General features: G+C 31.3%; 2 protein-coding genes across 3 annotated transcripts; both read left to right on the plus strand.

Annotated features, from left to right (window-relative positions):
- On the plus strand, positions 1–1,860 carry LOC121223281 (disease resistance protein RPV1-like). Its single transcript, XM_041104438.1, has 2 exons — positions 1–604; positions 885–1,860. Exons 1-2 carry the CDS (start codon positions 117–119, stop codon positions 1,858–1,860), a joined length of 1,464 nt encoding a protein of 487 aa, XP_040960372.1. The 5' UTR covers positions 1–116.
- On the plus strand, positions 1,858–5,742 carry LOC121223485 (disease resistance protein RPV1-like). 2 transcript variants are annotated; one of them, XM_041105016.1, is made up of 6 exons: positions 1,858–1,985; positions 2,084–2,124; positions 2,796–3,036; positions 3,184–4,429; positions 4,514–5,251; positions 5,589–5,742. In XM_041105016.1, exons 1-4 carry the CDS (start codon positions 1,863–1,865, stop codon positions 4,273–4,275), a joined length of 1,497 nt encoding a protein of 498 aa, XP_040960950.1. In that variant the 5' UTR covers positions 1,858–1,862; the 3' UTR covers positions 4,276–4,429; positions 4,514–5,251; positions 5,589–5,742. The 2 variants fall into 2 exon arrangements, with proteins under 2 accessions (XP_040960950.1, XP_040960951.1); XM_041105017.1 differs by having other exon boundaries at positions 3,184–4,162.
- Positions 5,743–18,182: the final 12,440 nt, after the last annotated feature.

The raw sequence follows: 18,182 nt of genomic DNA on the forward strand, positions 1-18,182 counted from the left end.
TGGAAAGAACATATCACCCGGCCCTCTTCTATTTTTCATATGTTTTTCCTCATATATTCATTCTTTTCTGATTTTGAACACCAGATTGAAATATCCTTCTCCTTTCATACATCCTCATGTTGTCGTTACCTTCAACTTCTTCCTCCATTTCTAGAAAAAAATATGATGTTTTCTTGAGTTTCAGAGGTGAAGATACCCGCAACAACTTTACCGATCATCTCTATGATGCTCTAAGTAGGAGTGTGATCGTCACTTTCAGAGATGATCCAAAGCTGGAGGCCGGCGAAGAGATCGCACCTGAACTCTTTAAAGCTATTCAGCAATCATGGTGCTCGGTAATCGTTTTTTCCCAAACTTATGCCTTTTCAAGTTGGTGCTTGGAGGAGCTTGCTGAGATTGTTAAACAACATAACAACGACGGCCATAAAGTGTTTCCAATTTTTTACCATGTTGATCCATCTGATTTAAGAAAACAAAAAGAGAAAGTGGAAGAAGCCTTTGCCAGATATAAAGAGAGATACAAAGAAGATAGTGAGAAGATCCAAAGATGGCGAAATGCTTTAATTCAAGTGGCTGGAATCAAGGGATGGCATTTAAATAACGAGTAATTCTTTCTTTTCTTCTTTATTTTCTAGTTTTTTGGATATATATGTATAACTCTTCTTTTTCTTTCTAATCCTATGTGTTTAACTGAAAAGTGCCATATTTCAATAAAAGAGCAAACTTTGTATTCTGGCTCCGCAACAGATCTTCCTTTCTTATTCTTGGTTCTTGTTTGCTTCCAAACTATATTATGTTTGATGATTCATTAAAAAAGAAAGTTTGTTTGAAACATATCAACAAAATTTTATTCAAAAAATTAAATTTTCCTCTGTTTTTTTTAGGCATGAATCAGAATTTATTAAAGACATTGTCAAGAAGATATCAGCAAAACTATGTCAGACATATCCAGCTACTCATAGCGACTTGGTTGGAATTAGTGAACGCTTGGAGGATTTATATTTGAAAATAAACATTGGGGAAGATGATGTCCGCGTTATAGGAATTTTCGGAATGGGTGGTATCGGTAAAACGACACTCGCAAGAGTTGCTTACACTCAAATGTCATCTCATTTTGAAGGTAAAAGCTTTATTGCTGATATTCGAGAAGTTTCAGACAAATGCGGACTAGTTTCTTTACAGAAACAACTTCTTTCACAGATCTTTCATGGTGAATGCTTCAACTTTTTCGATGTTCATGAAGGGAGTTACATAATTAGCCATAGGTTGTCTCACAAAAAGGTTCTTGTTGTTCTTGATAATGTTGATAACATACAACACTTAAAATGCTTGGTTGGAAGGCACGATTGGTTCGGATTAGGAAGTAGAATCGTTGTAACAACAAGAGAAGAACATTTGCTTCGATCTTGGCCAGTTGATGATATGTATGAGCCCACAACATTGAATCCCAAAGATGCGCTTCAACTTTTCAGTCTGAAAGCTTTTCATAGTGATACAGTGCAGAAAGATGATTTCATTGAGCTTTCTAAACATGTTGTAAATTATGCTGGCGGACTCCCTTTAGCTCTTGAAGTTTTGGGTTCCTTCTTGTGCGATAGAGATAAGACTCAATGGAGAAGTGCAATTGAAAGACTTAAAAGAGATTCTAATAAAGAAATTTTCGATAAACTTCGAATCAGTTTTGAAGGACTGGAAGAAAGGGAGAAGAATATATTTTTAGATATAGCATGCTTCTTCAATGGGGAGAATAAAGATTTTGTAATCAAAGTATTAGATGGTTGTGAGTTTTTTCCTGATATTGGAATTGATGTTCTCGTTAAAAAATCTCTCGTAAAAGTTGATAAACACAACAAAATTTGAAGATGCATGACTTGTTACAAGAGATGGGAAGAACAATTGTTAGAGAAAAATGTATTGATGAACCTGGAAAATGTTGCAGATTGTGGGAGGAAAGAGACGTCCATCATGTCCTAACAAAAAACACAGTAAGTCATTCAACAAAAGTTACATACTATTTATTTTTTTATCCTGCATTATACATTATTTATTTTATTTTCTTATTTTATGTTCTTGATTTTTTTAGGCTACAGAAATGATTGAAGGTATGATCATCAATAATAAAAGGTAAGAAAACACTCATAATAAATTTATGTATACTGTAAATAATTACCATAAATAATTATTATTTTTAAATATGATAATAAACTATAGCAAAACCTTTGATACTCAATATTTCAATGTTTACATATAAAATTTATTTAGCAACATATTTACTTTTTCAAAAGAATCAAAAGGGAAATGTATGTATTTTTAAAATATTAATGGTATACTTTTTTTTGTGAAAATTAATGGTATATATTTAATGCACGTGTATATCAATGAATTATATTGTAACATGTCATCAAAAGTTTTTTTTAATGAAAATGGTTTCATTTTTAATTACGTGTCATTGTTCGGTTCATTAACTTATATAGAATTTGTATTGTTTGCGGACCAAATATAAATCAACATATTAATTCATTTTTTTAGGATTAGGTAATTTAAACTCGGATGTGACTGATAGATATAAGTATGTCTTTAATATGAGTATATTCAAAAAAAAAATTAAATAGGTTTTTTTCATGTATTTAAAAAGTTTTTAAAGGATCATATCTTAATACCCATATATGGATGTGCATTAGATATAAGTATTGGATAGGAGTACTTAAAAAACAATATCGATGCAACATAGCTTCTAGATATTAAATGTTTTTGTATATTTTGAAGCTCATTTTTTTTTTGCTCATGATTATTAGGGAATCGTGCAAGATACTCAATTTGAGTGCAGATACCTTCTTGAAGATGAAAAATTTGAGATTACTCAAAGTGCTTTGCTTATCAAATTGTGATGACCTCAAATATCTTTCTAATGAACTACGGCTTTTAGATTGGACAGGGTATCCTTTAAGATACTTGCCTTCAACCTTCCAACCGGACAATCTTGTCGCACTTCTTTTACCATGTAGTCACATTCAACAATTATGGAATGGAAATAGAGTAAGAATTAACTCAATATATCTTATCCTTGTGTTTTAGCTTATTTTAGTATAAATTATTAAACTTTGATTAAGGTAAAACAAAATAACAAAATTGAGCATTATTATGTTTTCTCATTTGTTTCTAATTTATTATGGTCTTCAACAGCCCTTGTTTAACTTGAAAATAATGAACCTCAAAGTGTCCCAAAACCAAATCAAGACACCAGACTTCACAACAGCATCAAATCTTGAAGTTCTGATTTTGGAAGGTTGTACCAAATTAGTGGATGTTCATCCATCAATTGGAGTGCTTAAGAGCCTTAAACTTTTGAATTTAAGAGACTGCAAAAGTCTTAGGAGTCTTCCAACCAAAATTGGAATGGAATCTCTTGAAACATTAGTTCTTTCGGGTTGCTCAAGTCTTGTAAGGTTTCCAGAGATTGATGGGCAAATGGAACGTCTCAAAACTCTTGATCTTTCCGGTTGTTATAGAGTGAAAATTTTATCGGAGAATTTGCAGCAAGCAAAGTTTTTGGAAGAGCTCGACTTGAGTGAAACAGCCATAACAGAACCACCATCCTTCATTTTTCAATTTAAAAATCTTAAAGTTCTGTCTTTCAGTGGGCGCAAGGGACCATCATATAAGTTACTACCAAATTTGCCTTCTCTTTTCAAGGTAATCCAAGGAAGAAGGACGAATCCCATGGCTCGGATGTTGCCTATGTTGTCAGGTTTGAGTTCTTTAAGAGAGCTAAAACTAAGGGACTGCAATCTTTGTGAAGGAGATCTTCCACGTGATATTTCTGGTCTATCCTCTTTGTGGCGTCTTGATCTTAGTGGTAACAATTTCATCAGCATACCTGCATCTCTTACTCGACTCTCAAAGCTTGCAGATCTTATATTGTCAAATTGCAACATGTGCACTTTTGGTGAAGCAGATACTGATAGTGATATTTCTGGTCTATCCACTTTGCGTCATCTTGATCTTAGTGGTAACAATTTCATCAGTATACCTGCATCTCTTGCTCGACTCTCAAAACTTCATGTTCTTGACTTGTCAAATTGCAACATGTGCACTCTTGGTGAAGCCGATATTCATAGTGATCTTTCTGGTCTATCCTCTTTGGTACATCTTTATCTTAGTGGTAAGAATTTCCTCACCATTCCTTTGGCTCTTACTCAACTTTCCAGGCTTAAATTGCTTAAATTGTCAGTTGCAAGATGCTTAAATCGTTGCCTGAGCTACCAACAAATATAAGAACTGTGACAATAGATGGTTGTTCTTCACTTGAAGTAGTTGCAAGTCCATCAAAAGTATGCAATTTAGTGGGTTGTGGTAAAATTAGTGCCATTAACTCTTCAAATTGGCTGAGAAAACCAATGCATTAACACTGCTGAAAGAACATATTAAGGTCGATTAATCTATTTTTTCTCCCTTACAAAATCTCATAATTGAGAATTTATGGTTTTAGTTACCAAACGACTTTATTTTGCAGGCGGTTCGGTATCCAAGAGATTGGTTTGATATTATTATGCCCGGAAGTGAAATTCCAGAATGGTTTAGCCAACAAAAAAGTGACTCTTCAATTAAGATTCCCCTACCTATCAACCTTCGGAAAGATAGTCAATGGATTGGAGTTGCTTGTTGCTGCATTTTTGTCAATAACGATGCTTCAAGGAATGGCGAGTCTATCAGCTGTGATGGATCTATTTTTCAAGGTAGAAATTGTGGACCAATTCATTGGAGAAAGCGGTGGGTATGTAAACAATTTAACAAGCCCATAATGAAAGATCACCTTTTTCTTCGTTATTTTCCGCGTGATGAATTATATCCATTTTCTTTGGAGGATAAATATGGTGACTGTGAAACCAAAAATTTATGGACAGCAGATTGCTTCGATCAAATAGGCGATGAGCTTGAGTTGTGTTTCAATACCAATTTTAGACCAAATGACAGTTGTGTTAAGGTGAAGAAGTGTGGTGTTAGAATAGTGTATGAGAAAGATATGGAAGAAATGAAAGAGTTGCAGTGCCGTACCACTCAAATCTTCTCCAAAATTTGAACACATCCACCAACACTCTGCTCACAACCATGGATCAGTAGGTAGCACTTCTCACATGAAACGAAAACGTAATATCTATGAGGAAACGGAGGAAGAAGAGCCGCAACCAAAACGGATGCAAAATTTTTTCAAATTTGTAATGGGCCAATCAAGAAAGAAGCATTAACTGTGGTAAACTACTTAACCAACTTTGTCCTATTAATTTTTGTTTACACATCTTGTATTTCATTTAAACAATTATTCTAGACTTGTTTTGCATATGAGATATGATCGTTCCATTATATGCCAAAACATTTTAAAAAATTTTATTCATATTCATATTCATATTCAACATCTACATATCTCAAATGTTGATAACATTGTTTTTTATACCATTTAAAATTTTAGTCACTTAATTCATTCCTTTTTACATAATCTAAATGTTTACATTTTGATTGGTTTCACTTTTTTTTAATTAAAATTTTATTTCCATTATATATATTCACTTACATCTATATTTTATTTGTAGGTTGAAGATGAAACAACTTGAAACAAGATTGTGAGACAAAAATGGAGACGAAGCAAGTAATAATAAAGTGAGAATCCTTTAATAAGGATTAATTATAATTTCAACTGAGTTAAAAATCATTCTATTTTTGTTAGAGACCAATTTATGTGTTCAATTTAATTAGTCAAAACTGTTTTTATATATTTGGAAGATTAAATATAAATCCTTAATGGTACTTAAATAGATTTAATCCCTTCTAATAAATAATCATTTAAATCCCATGGCTTGAAGTACAAATTAAATAGGTTTTCTGTCGAAACAGATAATAATAAGGTGAAAAATCCTTTAACGAAGATTAGATCATAATTTCAATTGAGTTAAAAACATGTGTTAAATTTAATCCGTAAAGATTATTTTTTACATATTTAGAAGATTAAACATAAATACTTAATAGTATTTAAATAGGTTTAATTCCTTCTAATAAGAGTGCCATTTAAAATTTATAGCTTGAAGTACAAATGATATTATTCCAACTCTTCATTTTATATTTTTTTGTAAAGTATTTATATTTATACATTTATTTTTAACACTTGCTCTTTTAATTAATTGAATTTTGTTTACAAATTTCAATAAATTTTAAAACTTTTACTCCACATAATATAAATAACATATAACATAATTATAAAAAAATAATATTATTATATTATCAATTAAAATAATATTCCATTCATTAATTTGAATATGATATCTCTGTCACCCATTGCTGGTGCATATAGAATAGCGCGGTGTCTGATGATCTTCAACCATGGCATAATTGCAACTTACTTGAAGGAACATCAGTATGGAAATTCGCTCAAAGTAATAAATGGTTCCAATGATTAATTTATTAATGGATTCTTGAGACTATTATATATTAACTTTTAATTTTATTATAACATTAAATTAGAACTATTCATTAGTCAGGCTACTTGCTCAAATTCGAAGGTTCGACTGAAATTTGAGAGGGTTTGGATAAAAATATTAGGCCCAAAAATGGACTTGGACAAAAAATTTAAGTTTATCTAAAATATAGGTCAGGCTCGAGCTTGAATCCGGCTCAGCTCGGCCAATTTTTAAGTTTATAATACTTTATATTTTATAATTCAGAACACATTAAAAAAATAAACCTATACTAAATATATAATATTATTCTAATGTAAACATTAAAATAATGTTAAGATAACTATAAAAAATTTCAATAAATAAAAAATGTATAAAATTATTAAATATTAAAATAATATAATATAAATATTTTAAAAATAAAAAATTATATAGGCAGATCTAAAATGGGCATGAGTTAGTCTTTTGCAAAAATGGGCGGGTCTTGAGTAAAATTTTAAGCTCATATCTAGGGTTGGGCAAGGTTTGAACAAGCATAAAATATGTTACTATCATGCTTAGGCCCGACCCGAACTCTTCCTAATCCGGCCCATCAGCACCTCTACATTAAATAAACAATAATTAATAATTAAACAAGCAAGTCTTTTAGGATTTAAATAACTCTTATAATGCCTAATTAGTACTGATTAATGTGATAATTAATATTTTATAAAACCATAATAATATATTAACTAGCCCTTATAGTACATGGAATAATTTAATCCTATCCCCATAATAGAGTGACCTCCCTAGTACTTTCATCCTGTGTGTCTTGTCCTCTAATTATTTTATTTTCTTAATTACTATTAAACTACAAAAATGATTGAATGTATAATTATTAACCGTAAAAAAAGTAAGAAAATATACATACACATTTATCGATGTCTATTATTAATATATATATATATTTTGTTATGTTCAAAGATTCAATAAAAAAAAGTCAAAAACCTTTAGAGCTTCATATTTCACTAATATCTTTATGAAATTTATCTAGCAATATATTATCCTCGAAAAAAAAAACATTAGAGAGATGTAGGTCTTTACAAATTAAGGGCTTATACAATGGTGAAATTAGGGGCTGACAGAGGTCTCGGCCACCTTAAAATGAAAAATTTTTCATATGGCTCCTTTAAAATTTTTAAAATTTTAAATTAGTAAAGGTAAAATTATGCTTTGGTCCTTTTATAAAGATATAATATATTAAAATGGTGAAATAGCATTTTTTTCTATCGTAAAAATTACAATTTAATTTCGACCCCTTAAATTTTTTTCTGATTTTTCCCTTGAGACTATACTGATATAAATTAAAACATTATTTGGTTCATTGAAAATATTTAAAAATACGCATTATCAATGCCCTAAATATAAATTAAAATATTAATTTTAGTAAATTTAGGTTTATGTAATTTAAAGTAAATTGTGAAAATGTTTTTGACATGATTATGTCTAGTTGTTCTTTTTTGATGTTCATGTATTTAAAAAGCTGTTGAAGGATTGTATTTCAATATCGAATGTGGTTATCCATCAAATACAAGTATTAGATATATTGAATGTTTTTGTATATTTTAAAGTTCAATTTTATTTTGTCTATTGTTTTTAGGGAATTGAACAAGAAGTTCAAATTGAGTGTTGATACATTTTCAAAGATAAAAAAGTTGAGATTATTCAAAGTCCTTTTTCACTCAAATTGTGATAATTTCAAATATCTTTCTAATGAGTTACAACTTTTAAATTGGAAAGGATGTCCTTCAAGATCATTGCCTTTAAACTTCCAACCAAACAATTTTATCGCATTTCTCTTAACATATAATGACATTGAACAACTATGAAAGGGAAATAAATTGAGAATTAAATTCATTTGATCCTTATGATTTACCTTATTTTAATATACGCTATTAAGATTTGAATAAAAAAATATGAATAGAAATGAGCTTTCTTGTGTTTTCTTTTTCCTCTTCAATTTATTATTGTTTTCAACATCCCATGTATAAATTGAAAATGATCAATCTCAAGGGGAATAATAAGATTAAATATATGTTAGGATCGACCCGATTAAACAACAAGTAAAAAATAGCGGAATAAATTGAGAAATTGAACACACAAATTTAACGTGGAAAAATCCCTCCAAAGAGGATAAAAAACCACTGGCAAATATAATTTTACTATAATGGCAAAAGAACGAAGAGTACAAAAGATGGAGATAAAAACTAAACCCCAAAAACCCAAAAACAAAGAACCATAAAAAACGTAAACAAAAAATTCTCTAAATGTGTTATGAGTTCTAATCTGTAATGGGTGTAATTTTTTAAGGTTGTAAAAGAACCTATTTATAGGCTAAATTAGTAAGTCAAATAAACTATGCTAATAAATGTTAAATATATGATACTAATAAATACTAAATCTTCTAAAAAGAAATTATATTTTGTTTAACTTAAATTGCAAGCAGTCTCTTAGAATTTGGATGACACAACTTTAACAATATATATATATATATGTAAAATTTAATCTGTTAAATATGATATGTGTCCAATTTAATCTATTAAAATTGTTTTTTATCTATTTGGAAGATGATATATATATATAAGTCAAACATAATATTAAATATAAATACTTTATGAAAAAAAAGGGAATAATAAGAGAAAATACCATTGGATGCCTGTAATGTGTTTAGGTGTGATTCAGTGCCTGCTTCTTTAGTATTTAAATAGCTTCATTTTGTAGTTTGTATGGGTGCTGAATAGTACTTAAATGGGCTAACAGAAGTATCATTTAAACTTCATGGCTTAAAGTAAAATTAATATTATTCAAGCTAAGGATATAGTTTAGATGAGAAAACAGTAATATATGTTTGAATGTATAAAAAGTAAGAATTAGCTTAGAAGTAGATGCATTTCATTGAAAGCAACATGCACTAATTGCTAGATTTAAGTGGTAATATCTCTTCTAACGGGATTGAAAACCTTTTCATTTATCACTGATTCTTGGTATGTCTTGTCCAATGTTAGAGTTTAGGGAAACATGTTAGGGTTTTTGGTTGAGACGAGCAAGGATTTTGACAGTTGTGTTTCTTGTGGGATTAACTAAAGCTGCTCGATCGGTTTGAGGTAAGCCAAAATATCAATAACATAGATGATCTGAGTGCAAGAAAATGATCTTGGTGCTGCCTAGATCAATAAAAGCATGGAAGTTCGCTCACTTAGTGGATGCATGGAAGTGAGGGACCAACAGAAGTTGCCCAGTTGAAATGGAAGCAGACACTAAAGTAACAATAGACTCGAGCGAATTGGGGTTTCAAAAATGGGTTATGTTATTAGATAATTACTTCTTTTTAATATGTAATGTAATATAAATTATACAACTTTTTTTAATATAAAATGTAAATTCAAATAGTAATTTAAATATGACGTTTATTAAAGTTTTTAATTTGTTTAATATAGCGTATTGAATAAATTTATTAATCTTAATCAAAATTAAATGAATTAAAGTAAACTGAAATAAATAAATTAAAGGCTGCCTTCACACTGTAATTTCATTTGTACTTCTCTACATATTAATTCCATGGTGACTTAAAATCCAATGAACCTCATCATCTTGGATGTCGAGGTAGCCTCCCATAAAAAAACATGTTATTGGAAATAATCTTAGAAATCCCTAATTAGGGAATTAATTTAAAAAATAATTTTCTAACTTGGCTTAATGGTTTAAAAAATTTTCTAAGTATTTTATAAAAATCATTTAAATCCCTCAGTTGAGTCATTTAAGTAACAAAATTTATCGAATAAATTCTTTCACGAACTGTTAAATGCCAATGATTCTGCTCAGGTGACAATTATAGCTTAAGAATATTTAAATTTCTACATTTTTCATTTCACATATTCGATTGAGTTGAGTCGAGTTGAGTTAAAAATTTCATATTAAACTGAAAATTTTGACTTTTAACTTTAGAAAATGTAAACATTTATCAAAACAATATAGTTTTACTTTTTCTTATTCGGATTTTCGGATAACTTGAATTGTATAATTCATATTTGAGTTAAACCGAAAAAAATGATTTTTTTTATTCGAGTTGATCCGAATAATTCGATTAACTCTAATAACTCGAACTATGTAATTCAAAAATTAAAATTTTTATTGCATTTTTCATATCGAATCGGATTTTGTTCACCCCTAATCTCACATGTATATTTTTTATGACGTGAAAATTGTAAGTTTTTAAAAGTGTAATAGATACACTTTTAATAAATATAAACAATTACTAGATTACATGATAATTGTTGGAATTTCGATACTAAAGAAGAAATAGTTATAGAGTATAAACAAGAAATTTAGCAACAAAATTGTTTGCTAAAGTTTTTTATATATTTTACTCACAACATTTGAACAATAAAAAAAAGATATTTATAATATAAAAAACTCCTAAATATGAAAAGAAATAACAAAGATTTTATATTAATAAATAAAAAATTTATTATGCTAATAAATACTAAATCTTCTAGAAAGGAAACATAATCTATAAACATATCTTGCATGCAAGTTCTTCAAATCCAGCTCATATTCTTAGTTCCCCAAAGTAATCGGGCCGCCACTTTGTGGTAACTCGCCAATATTAGAGAGTTCGCCGATATTGAAGGATTCGCCAATATGGGGGTGTTCGCCATAGAAAAAAACTCAAACTTGATTTGATAATAATTGAGACGATCTCGGACTTGAGCTATCAATTGAACCGAATACTAGCTTAGTAATACTCCGCTTGAATAGCTCACGAGCCTTACTGAGCTTTTCAATTTTAACATACATTTTTATTAAATTACATTATTATATATATATATATATTATTAGCCTTAAGTTTAATTATCGAGTCAAGCTCGAGCTCAAGTTAGATCTTGAGTATGAAAATTGATAAACAAGTTTAATCGAGTTCGAGTTTGAGTACAAAAATTGATAAATAAACTTATTTGGATTCGAGCTCGAGCAACTAGATTATCTCTTGAGCTTAGCTTGAACTGAATATCAAGCTTTAAATTTTGAGACAAGCTCGAGCTTGATAATATTTGAAAAGTAGAAAATAATTAGAGAACGAGATATATGTAGATATGTCAATTGAGTGAATTGAGTTAATATGGACCGAATCAAATCTGGCTTTAAGTTTTTGGCATAAAGACAAATTTAGCCCTTAATATTTACTCATTTTGTCATTAAAATTTAGTCAAATTATTTTGTTTTGAATGAAAAAGTTGTCTAAATTGTCAAAATTTTAATGACATTAACATGACAGTTTACGTGACAATATGCATGGATCATTTATATTCACAAAAGAGTCAAAAAAAAAATTCTAAAAAGGAATTTTGGATAACTTTTCTTTTATTTACCCAATAAGCAGAAAACGATAATTAGAAAGGGTGAAATGTTTACAAATATCTATAGTACCCATGCTATGCAAAGTTCTTACTGACTTAATCATTCATGTTCACATTAACCTCTATCATCCTCATTCTCACTAACTCCTTTATTTTTCCCAAGTAATATATTTCTTAAAGGTGTAATAAAACTAAAAAATAGTTAGAAAACAAGATATATGTAGATTTCTCAATTCAAGTTTGAAGTTTTTTTTAAGTTATTTTAGGTTTGAGGTAGAGTTCAATTTTTATGTGATAATTCAAATCATCTTGAGTTTAAATTAGTTTAGATTTGAATCTTAAATTTTTTAAGTTATAAATTTCTTTGATGATTATGAATTATTTTGGGCTTGACAAAAATATTACATAAATGTCACTCTTAGAATTAGGTTGATGGTGAATTGAAGGTGACAGTCTGGATTTGTTCATATTTTAAGGTTACATTGTTGTTCTCCTCACCTAATGTACTGAACAACCTACTGTGTAAAGAGTGTATTCAAAATTATATTCTAATTATTATTTTCATAATCTTATAATTAAAAACATAAAATACAAACCGTCCAAGCATTTTTAATTATTAGATATAAATATGGGTATGGATATTTTTTAAAAAGGTTTTTTTCTATGTATTTAAAGAGTTTCTAAAGGATCATATCTTAATACCCATATTCTGATATGCATAAGAATCTTATGATAAAATATAACTATCGGACACGGGTACTTAAAAAACTAATATCGAAACAACATAGCTTTTAGGTTTTGAATCCTTTGTGTACTTTGAACCTCGTTTTTGTTTTGTCCATATTTTTTTAGGGAATCGAATAATATGTTCAATTTGAATGTCAATGTCTTCTGGAAGATAAAAAAAAAATTGAGATTGCTCAAAGTGTTTTGTCTCTCAAATTATGATGATCTCAAATATCTTTATAATAAATTACAGCTTTTAGATATCAGACAAGATATCCTTTAAAATACTTGCCTTCAATCTTCCAACTAGACAATCTTGTCGCACTTCTTTTACCATATAATCACATTGAACAACTGTAGAAGGGAAATAAAGTAAGAATTAACTCATCATTTTAACTTATTTTAATATAAATGATTAAACTTTGATTAAGGTAAAAAAAAAACAACAACAACAAAAATGAGCATTATTATGTTTTCTCATTTGTTTCTAATTTATTATGGCCTTTAACGGCCCTTGAATAAGTTGAAAATGATGAACCTCAAAGGGTTCCAAAACCTGATCAAGACACCAGACTTCACAACAGCATCAAATCTTGAAGTTTTGATTTTGGAAGGTTGTACCAAATTAGTGGATATTCATCCATCCATCGGAGTGTTTAAGAGCCTTAAACTTTTGAATTTAAGAGATTACAAAAGTCTTAGGACTCTTCCGACCAAAATTGGAATGGAATCTCTTGAAACATTAATTCTTTCGGGTTGATCGAGTCTTATAAGGTTTCCGGAGATTAATGGGAAAATGGAACGTCCAAAAACTCTTGATGTTTATAGAATTGAAACTTTATCAGAGAATTGGCAGCAAGCAAAGTTTTTGAAAGAGCTCGACTTGAGTGAAACAGCCATAACAGAACCACCATCCTTCATTTTCCAATTTAAAAATCTTAAAGTTCTGTCTTTCAATGGATGCAAAAGATAATCTAAGTTACAACAAAATCTTCCTTCTCTTTTCAAGTTAATCGAAGAGGAAGGACAAATTCCATGGCTCCGATGTTACCTTCATTGTCAGGCTTGAGTTCATTAAGAAAGTTGAAGCTAAGGGACTGCAATCTTGGTGAAGGAGATATTCCACGTGATATTTCTTGCCTATCCTCCTTGACAGATCTTGGTCTTAGTGGTAACAATTTCATCAACATACCTGCATCTATTATTCGACTTTCCACGCTTCATTCTATTAGATTGTCACTTGTCAGATTGCAAGATGCTTAAATCGTTGCCTGAGCTACCAAGTATAAAAGAGGTGTGGATAGATGGTTGTTCTTCACTTGAAGTAGTTCCAAGTCCATTAATATGCAATCCAGTGTACGGGGCTACCGTTAAAGCCATTAGCTGCTTCAAATTGGCTGAGAATATCAATGCATTAACACTGCTGGAAAAACATCTAAAGGTCGATTACTCTATTTTTTCTCCCTTACAAAATCTCATACTTGAGAATTTATGGTTTTAGTTGCCAAACGACTTGTGTTTTATTTTGCTGGAATTTGCAAATTCAAGAAAACCGTTTGATATTGTTATGCCCGGAAGTGAAATCCCAGAATGGTTTGGCCAACAAAAAAGTGGCTCTTCAATTAAGATACCCCAACCTATCAACCTTCGGAATGATAGTCAATGGATTGGAGTTGCTTGTTGCTGCATTTTTGTCGATGATGATGCGTCAAGCGAGATTATCAGTTGTAATGGATCTATCTTGTATAGAAAATTTGAACAAGCCACCCGTAAATTATATCGAGGTAAAATTTCTCTAAATTTTGCTTGGAGTAGTTCGTCGGTGGATAGAGGATTTCACCTGCACATAATTAAATATCACCTTTTTCTTTGTTTTTGGCGGATAAAGCATATATTATATCCAATTTCCATGGAGGATAAATATGGTGACTGTGAAACCAATAATTTATGGACAACAAATTGCTTAGATAAAAAATACGATGAGCTCCGGATGTCTTTCTCAGGTAGATCTAGAGGGTAAGGTGAAGAAGTGTGGTATTAGAATAGTGTATGAGAAAGATTTGGAAGAAATAAAAGAGTTGCAGTGACATACCACTCAATCTTCTCCCAATTTTGAACACATCCACCAACACTCTGCTCAAAACGATTATCCATCAGTAGGTAGCACTTCTCACATAAAACGGAAACGTAATATCTACGAGGAAGCAGAGGAAGAAGGGCCACAACTAAAACTGATGCAAAATTTTTTCAATTTTATAATGGGCCAATCGGGAAAGAAGCATTAACTGTGGTAAACTACTTAACGGGCAAAATACCAAAAGCTCATTTTTTTAAATTACTGAAATAGGTCCGATAAAAAATTAATTACCGGAATGACCCAATTCCCCGAAAATTCGTCCATGTCAGCACATTGTCAGGTGACAAGGCAGGAAAACGCTTCCTTGAGGAAGTGTTTTGCCCGCGCGTGAACAGTAGCAACAGCTACTTTTTTGACCGTTGGTGACCCCCCCAACGGTAAAAAAAAACTATAAAACCCCCCCTTTCATTTTTTTTCACACCTAAATCCTTTCTTTCAATTTCTCTCTAATATTCTCTCAAATTTCTCTCAATTTCCTCTCAAATTCCTCTTAAAAAAAGCAAATAATTTTTTTAATTATTTTAAAAAAAGCTTTAATTTTATTTTTTTGAATTTTTTTTAAATCATAAAAATTTGATCGTGTTAGCAATGGCCGGAGAATTAATTCGTCTCGAGCACATATCCATCGAACAAATGAAAATGGTAAGTGTTAAATTTAATTTTTAAATATTATTTAAGATTTTTTTGATTTATGCAATTTTAAATAATTTTTATTTTATTATTTCTTATAAAAGTCTGTAGATCGGATATTGCAATGCTATATTCATAATATGCATGGTCCTCCATCATCGTTGGTAGAGAATTATCTGCGGGAAGCGGGTTTTTGGCACGTGGCGGCGGTAGGCCAAGGATGCAAGTTGGACCCGAAACTCATCAGTGCGTTGATTGAGAGGTGGAGACTCGAGACGCACACATTCCATCTTCCATGTGGAGAGTGTACTATAACGCTGGAAGACATCAATTTGCAATTGGGATTGCCAGTGGACGGGTACGTAGTCACCGGGTCAGTTCAATCTGGTGATTGGGGAGCGGTATGCTACGAGCTTTTGGGCGCTATTTCGGAGAATATTAACGGAGGTTGGATCGAGATGGGCTTGTTACGAGACACATTCCCGGAGCCGGATGATGATTCTACCGAACTAGAAAGAATCCGATATGCTCAGGCATACATTCTTCAGATAATTGGAGGTTATCTGATGTCGGACTTGTCATGGAACCTTGTACATCTAAGATGGCTGCTGACACTCGTTGATTTTAGAGCAGCTGGTGAATTTAGTTGGGGGTCTACCGTGTTGGCAACATTGTACCGGGAGATGTGCGGGGCGACGCGACCAAATAAAGCAAAAATCGAAGGTTGCCTATCACTACTGCAGTCATAGGCACGGTTTCGCTTTCCATTTTTACGTCCTCGAGTGGACCACCCATATACATTCCCACTCATAACGAGGTAAATTTTATATTAGATTTTACAATTATTACGTAGATTTAAAATATAATCGTATGCTAAAAATTTATTTAATTAGGTGGAACCATTCGGCAAGTTATGCTCGATTACCTACCTCTCTTGAAGATATACGGCTTCTATTAGACCAATGGTTGGAAGCACAAGTAAGTATTAAATAAAATAGATATTTCCATCATGAGATAGTCGATTGGTATTTAGTATTTAGTATTATGTATTATGTATTATGTATGTAACTAATATTTCCATCATGTTCATATAGTTTCAATGGACACCATATGAGGATCCGGTAATTCGGGCAGTAATTCCGGATGAGTACTTCCAAAATCCAAACGCTTGGCATATGAAAGTCCCATTGGTCAACTTTGCGACCGTGGAGATGCACCAGTCGGACAGAGTATTACGGCAATTTAGACTCCGACAACCGATTCCCGTGGCACCTGAGGTGTTGGATGATCATCACAAAATTGACCTACGACAATTGCATACGGATTGGCCGAGATTCTGGTCACACTGCAACCAAATGTGTTAAGATCAGTATGATTATATACCTACTCGGGAACCGATCATCGTTCCAGAGTTAGTGTACGTGCCGAAATACATGTCATGGTTTAGGATCCATGGCAAGCCATATTTACTGTCGGCAGAGGAGAGGCAGCGGCAATTGCGTGTCCAAAGGGAACAACGTGGCCTTTTAAATCCAAGAAGAAGGGACGACGACGCAGGCCCATCAACAGCGCCCACACAATCACCCGGCCCATCAACAGCGCCCATACAATCACCAGGCCCAGCAACAGCACCGACACAGTCACTCGACCCAGCACTTCAACTGACGATACCTACGACACAGCCTTTTCAAATGATGCCAGGTGTGTATCCTAGCCCTTTTATGTATCCTAACCCTTATATGTTTCCTTTTTCTAGTCCTATGGCAGGTTGGAGTCCATGGCCCGGTTCATCTCCATTTTTGATTATGCCGAGTGGATCGCCGATGTATAGGCCTCCATTGCACGAGGGATCGCAAGAGGGGCGGGGAGCTCTTCTTTTTACCAATTCTCATCACCATATGGGTTTTAAACAGCTTCGCCGTTCGTGATGCAAACACCTCCACAGTCACTATTCTATCAAGGTGGCTCATCATCCCAACACCGACAACCAGATCCCCTACCGAAGGAACTAGAATCCCCGCCGGAGCAACCACAACCTCCGCTGGAAGCTGGACAAAGGAGGAATCCAGCGCGTAACCGTCGACGGCCGCCATGTGACACTGAATTCGGTGGGCACGGAGATTGATTTTTATTTTTATATATTTGTACAAACATTTTGAATATTTTGATATTATTTGATGTAATAAAATAGAAATTCTTCTATATGATTTATGTAATAAAATAGAAATTTACTTTTACATTTTTAATATAATAGAAATTCTTTTAAATAAGGCAATATTTTGAATATTTCTATACTATTTCATTTAATAAAATAAAACGTTGTTTTGAATAAAGTAATTGTAATTTACTTTAATATTTTTAATAAAATAGATTTTCTTTTAAATAAGTCAATATTCTGAATATTTCTATATTATTTGATTTAAAAAAATATTAAAGCGTTTTTGACACTATTTGCTCAGAAACGTCTTCTCGAAATTATTTTTTTCAGGAGCTACTGTAGCAAAAGAGCGTCCATGTACGAGCTTTTTTAAATTAACAAATAATTTAATTAAGTAAACCTAAACCCCAAGCCCTAATTTATTTGAATTTTTCCTTAAAAATCCTAAACACTAAACCCTAATCTATTTTTTAAAATTTATAATTAATTTACTCAAGTAACCCTAAACCCTAATTTATTTGATTTTTCCTTAAAAACCCTAAACACTAAACCCTAATATGATTTTTTTAAAATTTTTAATTAAATTACTCAAGTAACCCTAAACCCTAATTTAATTGATTTTTTCTTTAAAAACCATAAACACGAAACCTAATCCAATTTTGAAAAATTTATAATTAATTTAATTAAGA

The sequence above is a fragment of the Gossypium hirsutum genome, chromosome D11 (assembly GCF_007990345.1).
Source record: "Gossypium hirsutum isolate 1008001.06 chromosome D11, Gossypium_hirsutum_v2.1, whole genome shotgun sequence".
Lineage (NCBI taxonomy): Eukaryota > Viridiplantae > Streptophyta > Magnoliopsida > Malvales > Malvaceae > Gossypium > Gossypium hirsutum.

What these genes read in the sequence shown, in the direction of transcription:
- LOC121223485 (XM_041105016.1), top strand. Translation starts at nt 1,863, where the DNA reads ATGCATGACTTGTTACAAGAGATGGGAAGAACAATTGTTAGAGAAAAA. An exon ending in ATGTCCTAACAAAAAACACA is followed by an intron (nt 1,986 to 2,083) that starts GTAAGTCATTCA and finishes TGATTTTTTTAG; the next exon opens with GCTACAGAAATGATTGAAGG. An exon ending in AATTATGGAATGGAAATAGA is followed by an intron (nt 3,037 to 3,183) that starts GTAAGAATTAAC and finishes GGTCTTCAACAG; the next exon opens with CCCTTGTTTAACTTGAAAAT.
- LOC121223281 (XM_041104438.1), top strand. Translation starts at nt 117, where the DNA reads ATGTTGTCGTTACCTTCAACTTCTTCCTCCATTTCTAGAAAAAAATAT. An exon ending in GGATGGCATTTAAATAACGA is followed by an intron (nt 605 to 884) that starts GTAATTCTTTCT and finishes TGTTTTTTTTAG; the next exon opens with GCATGAATCAGAATTTATTA.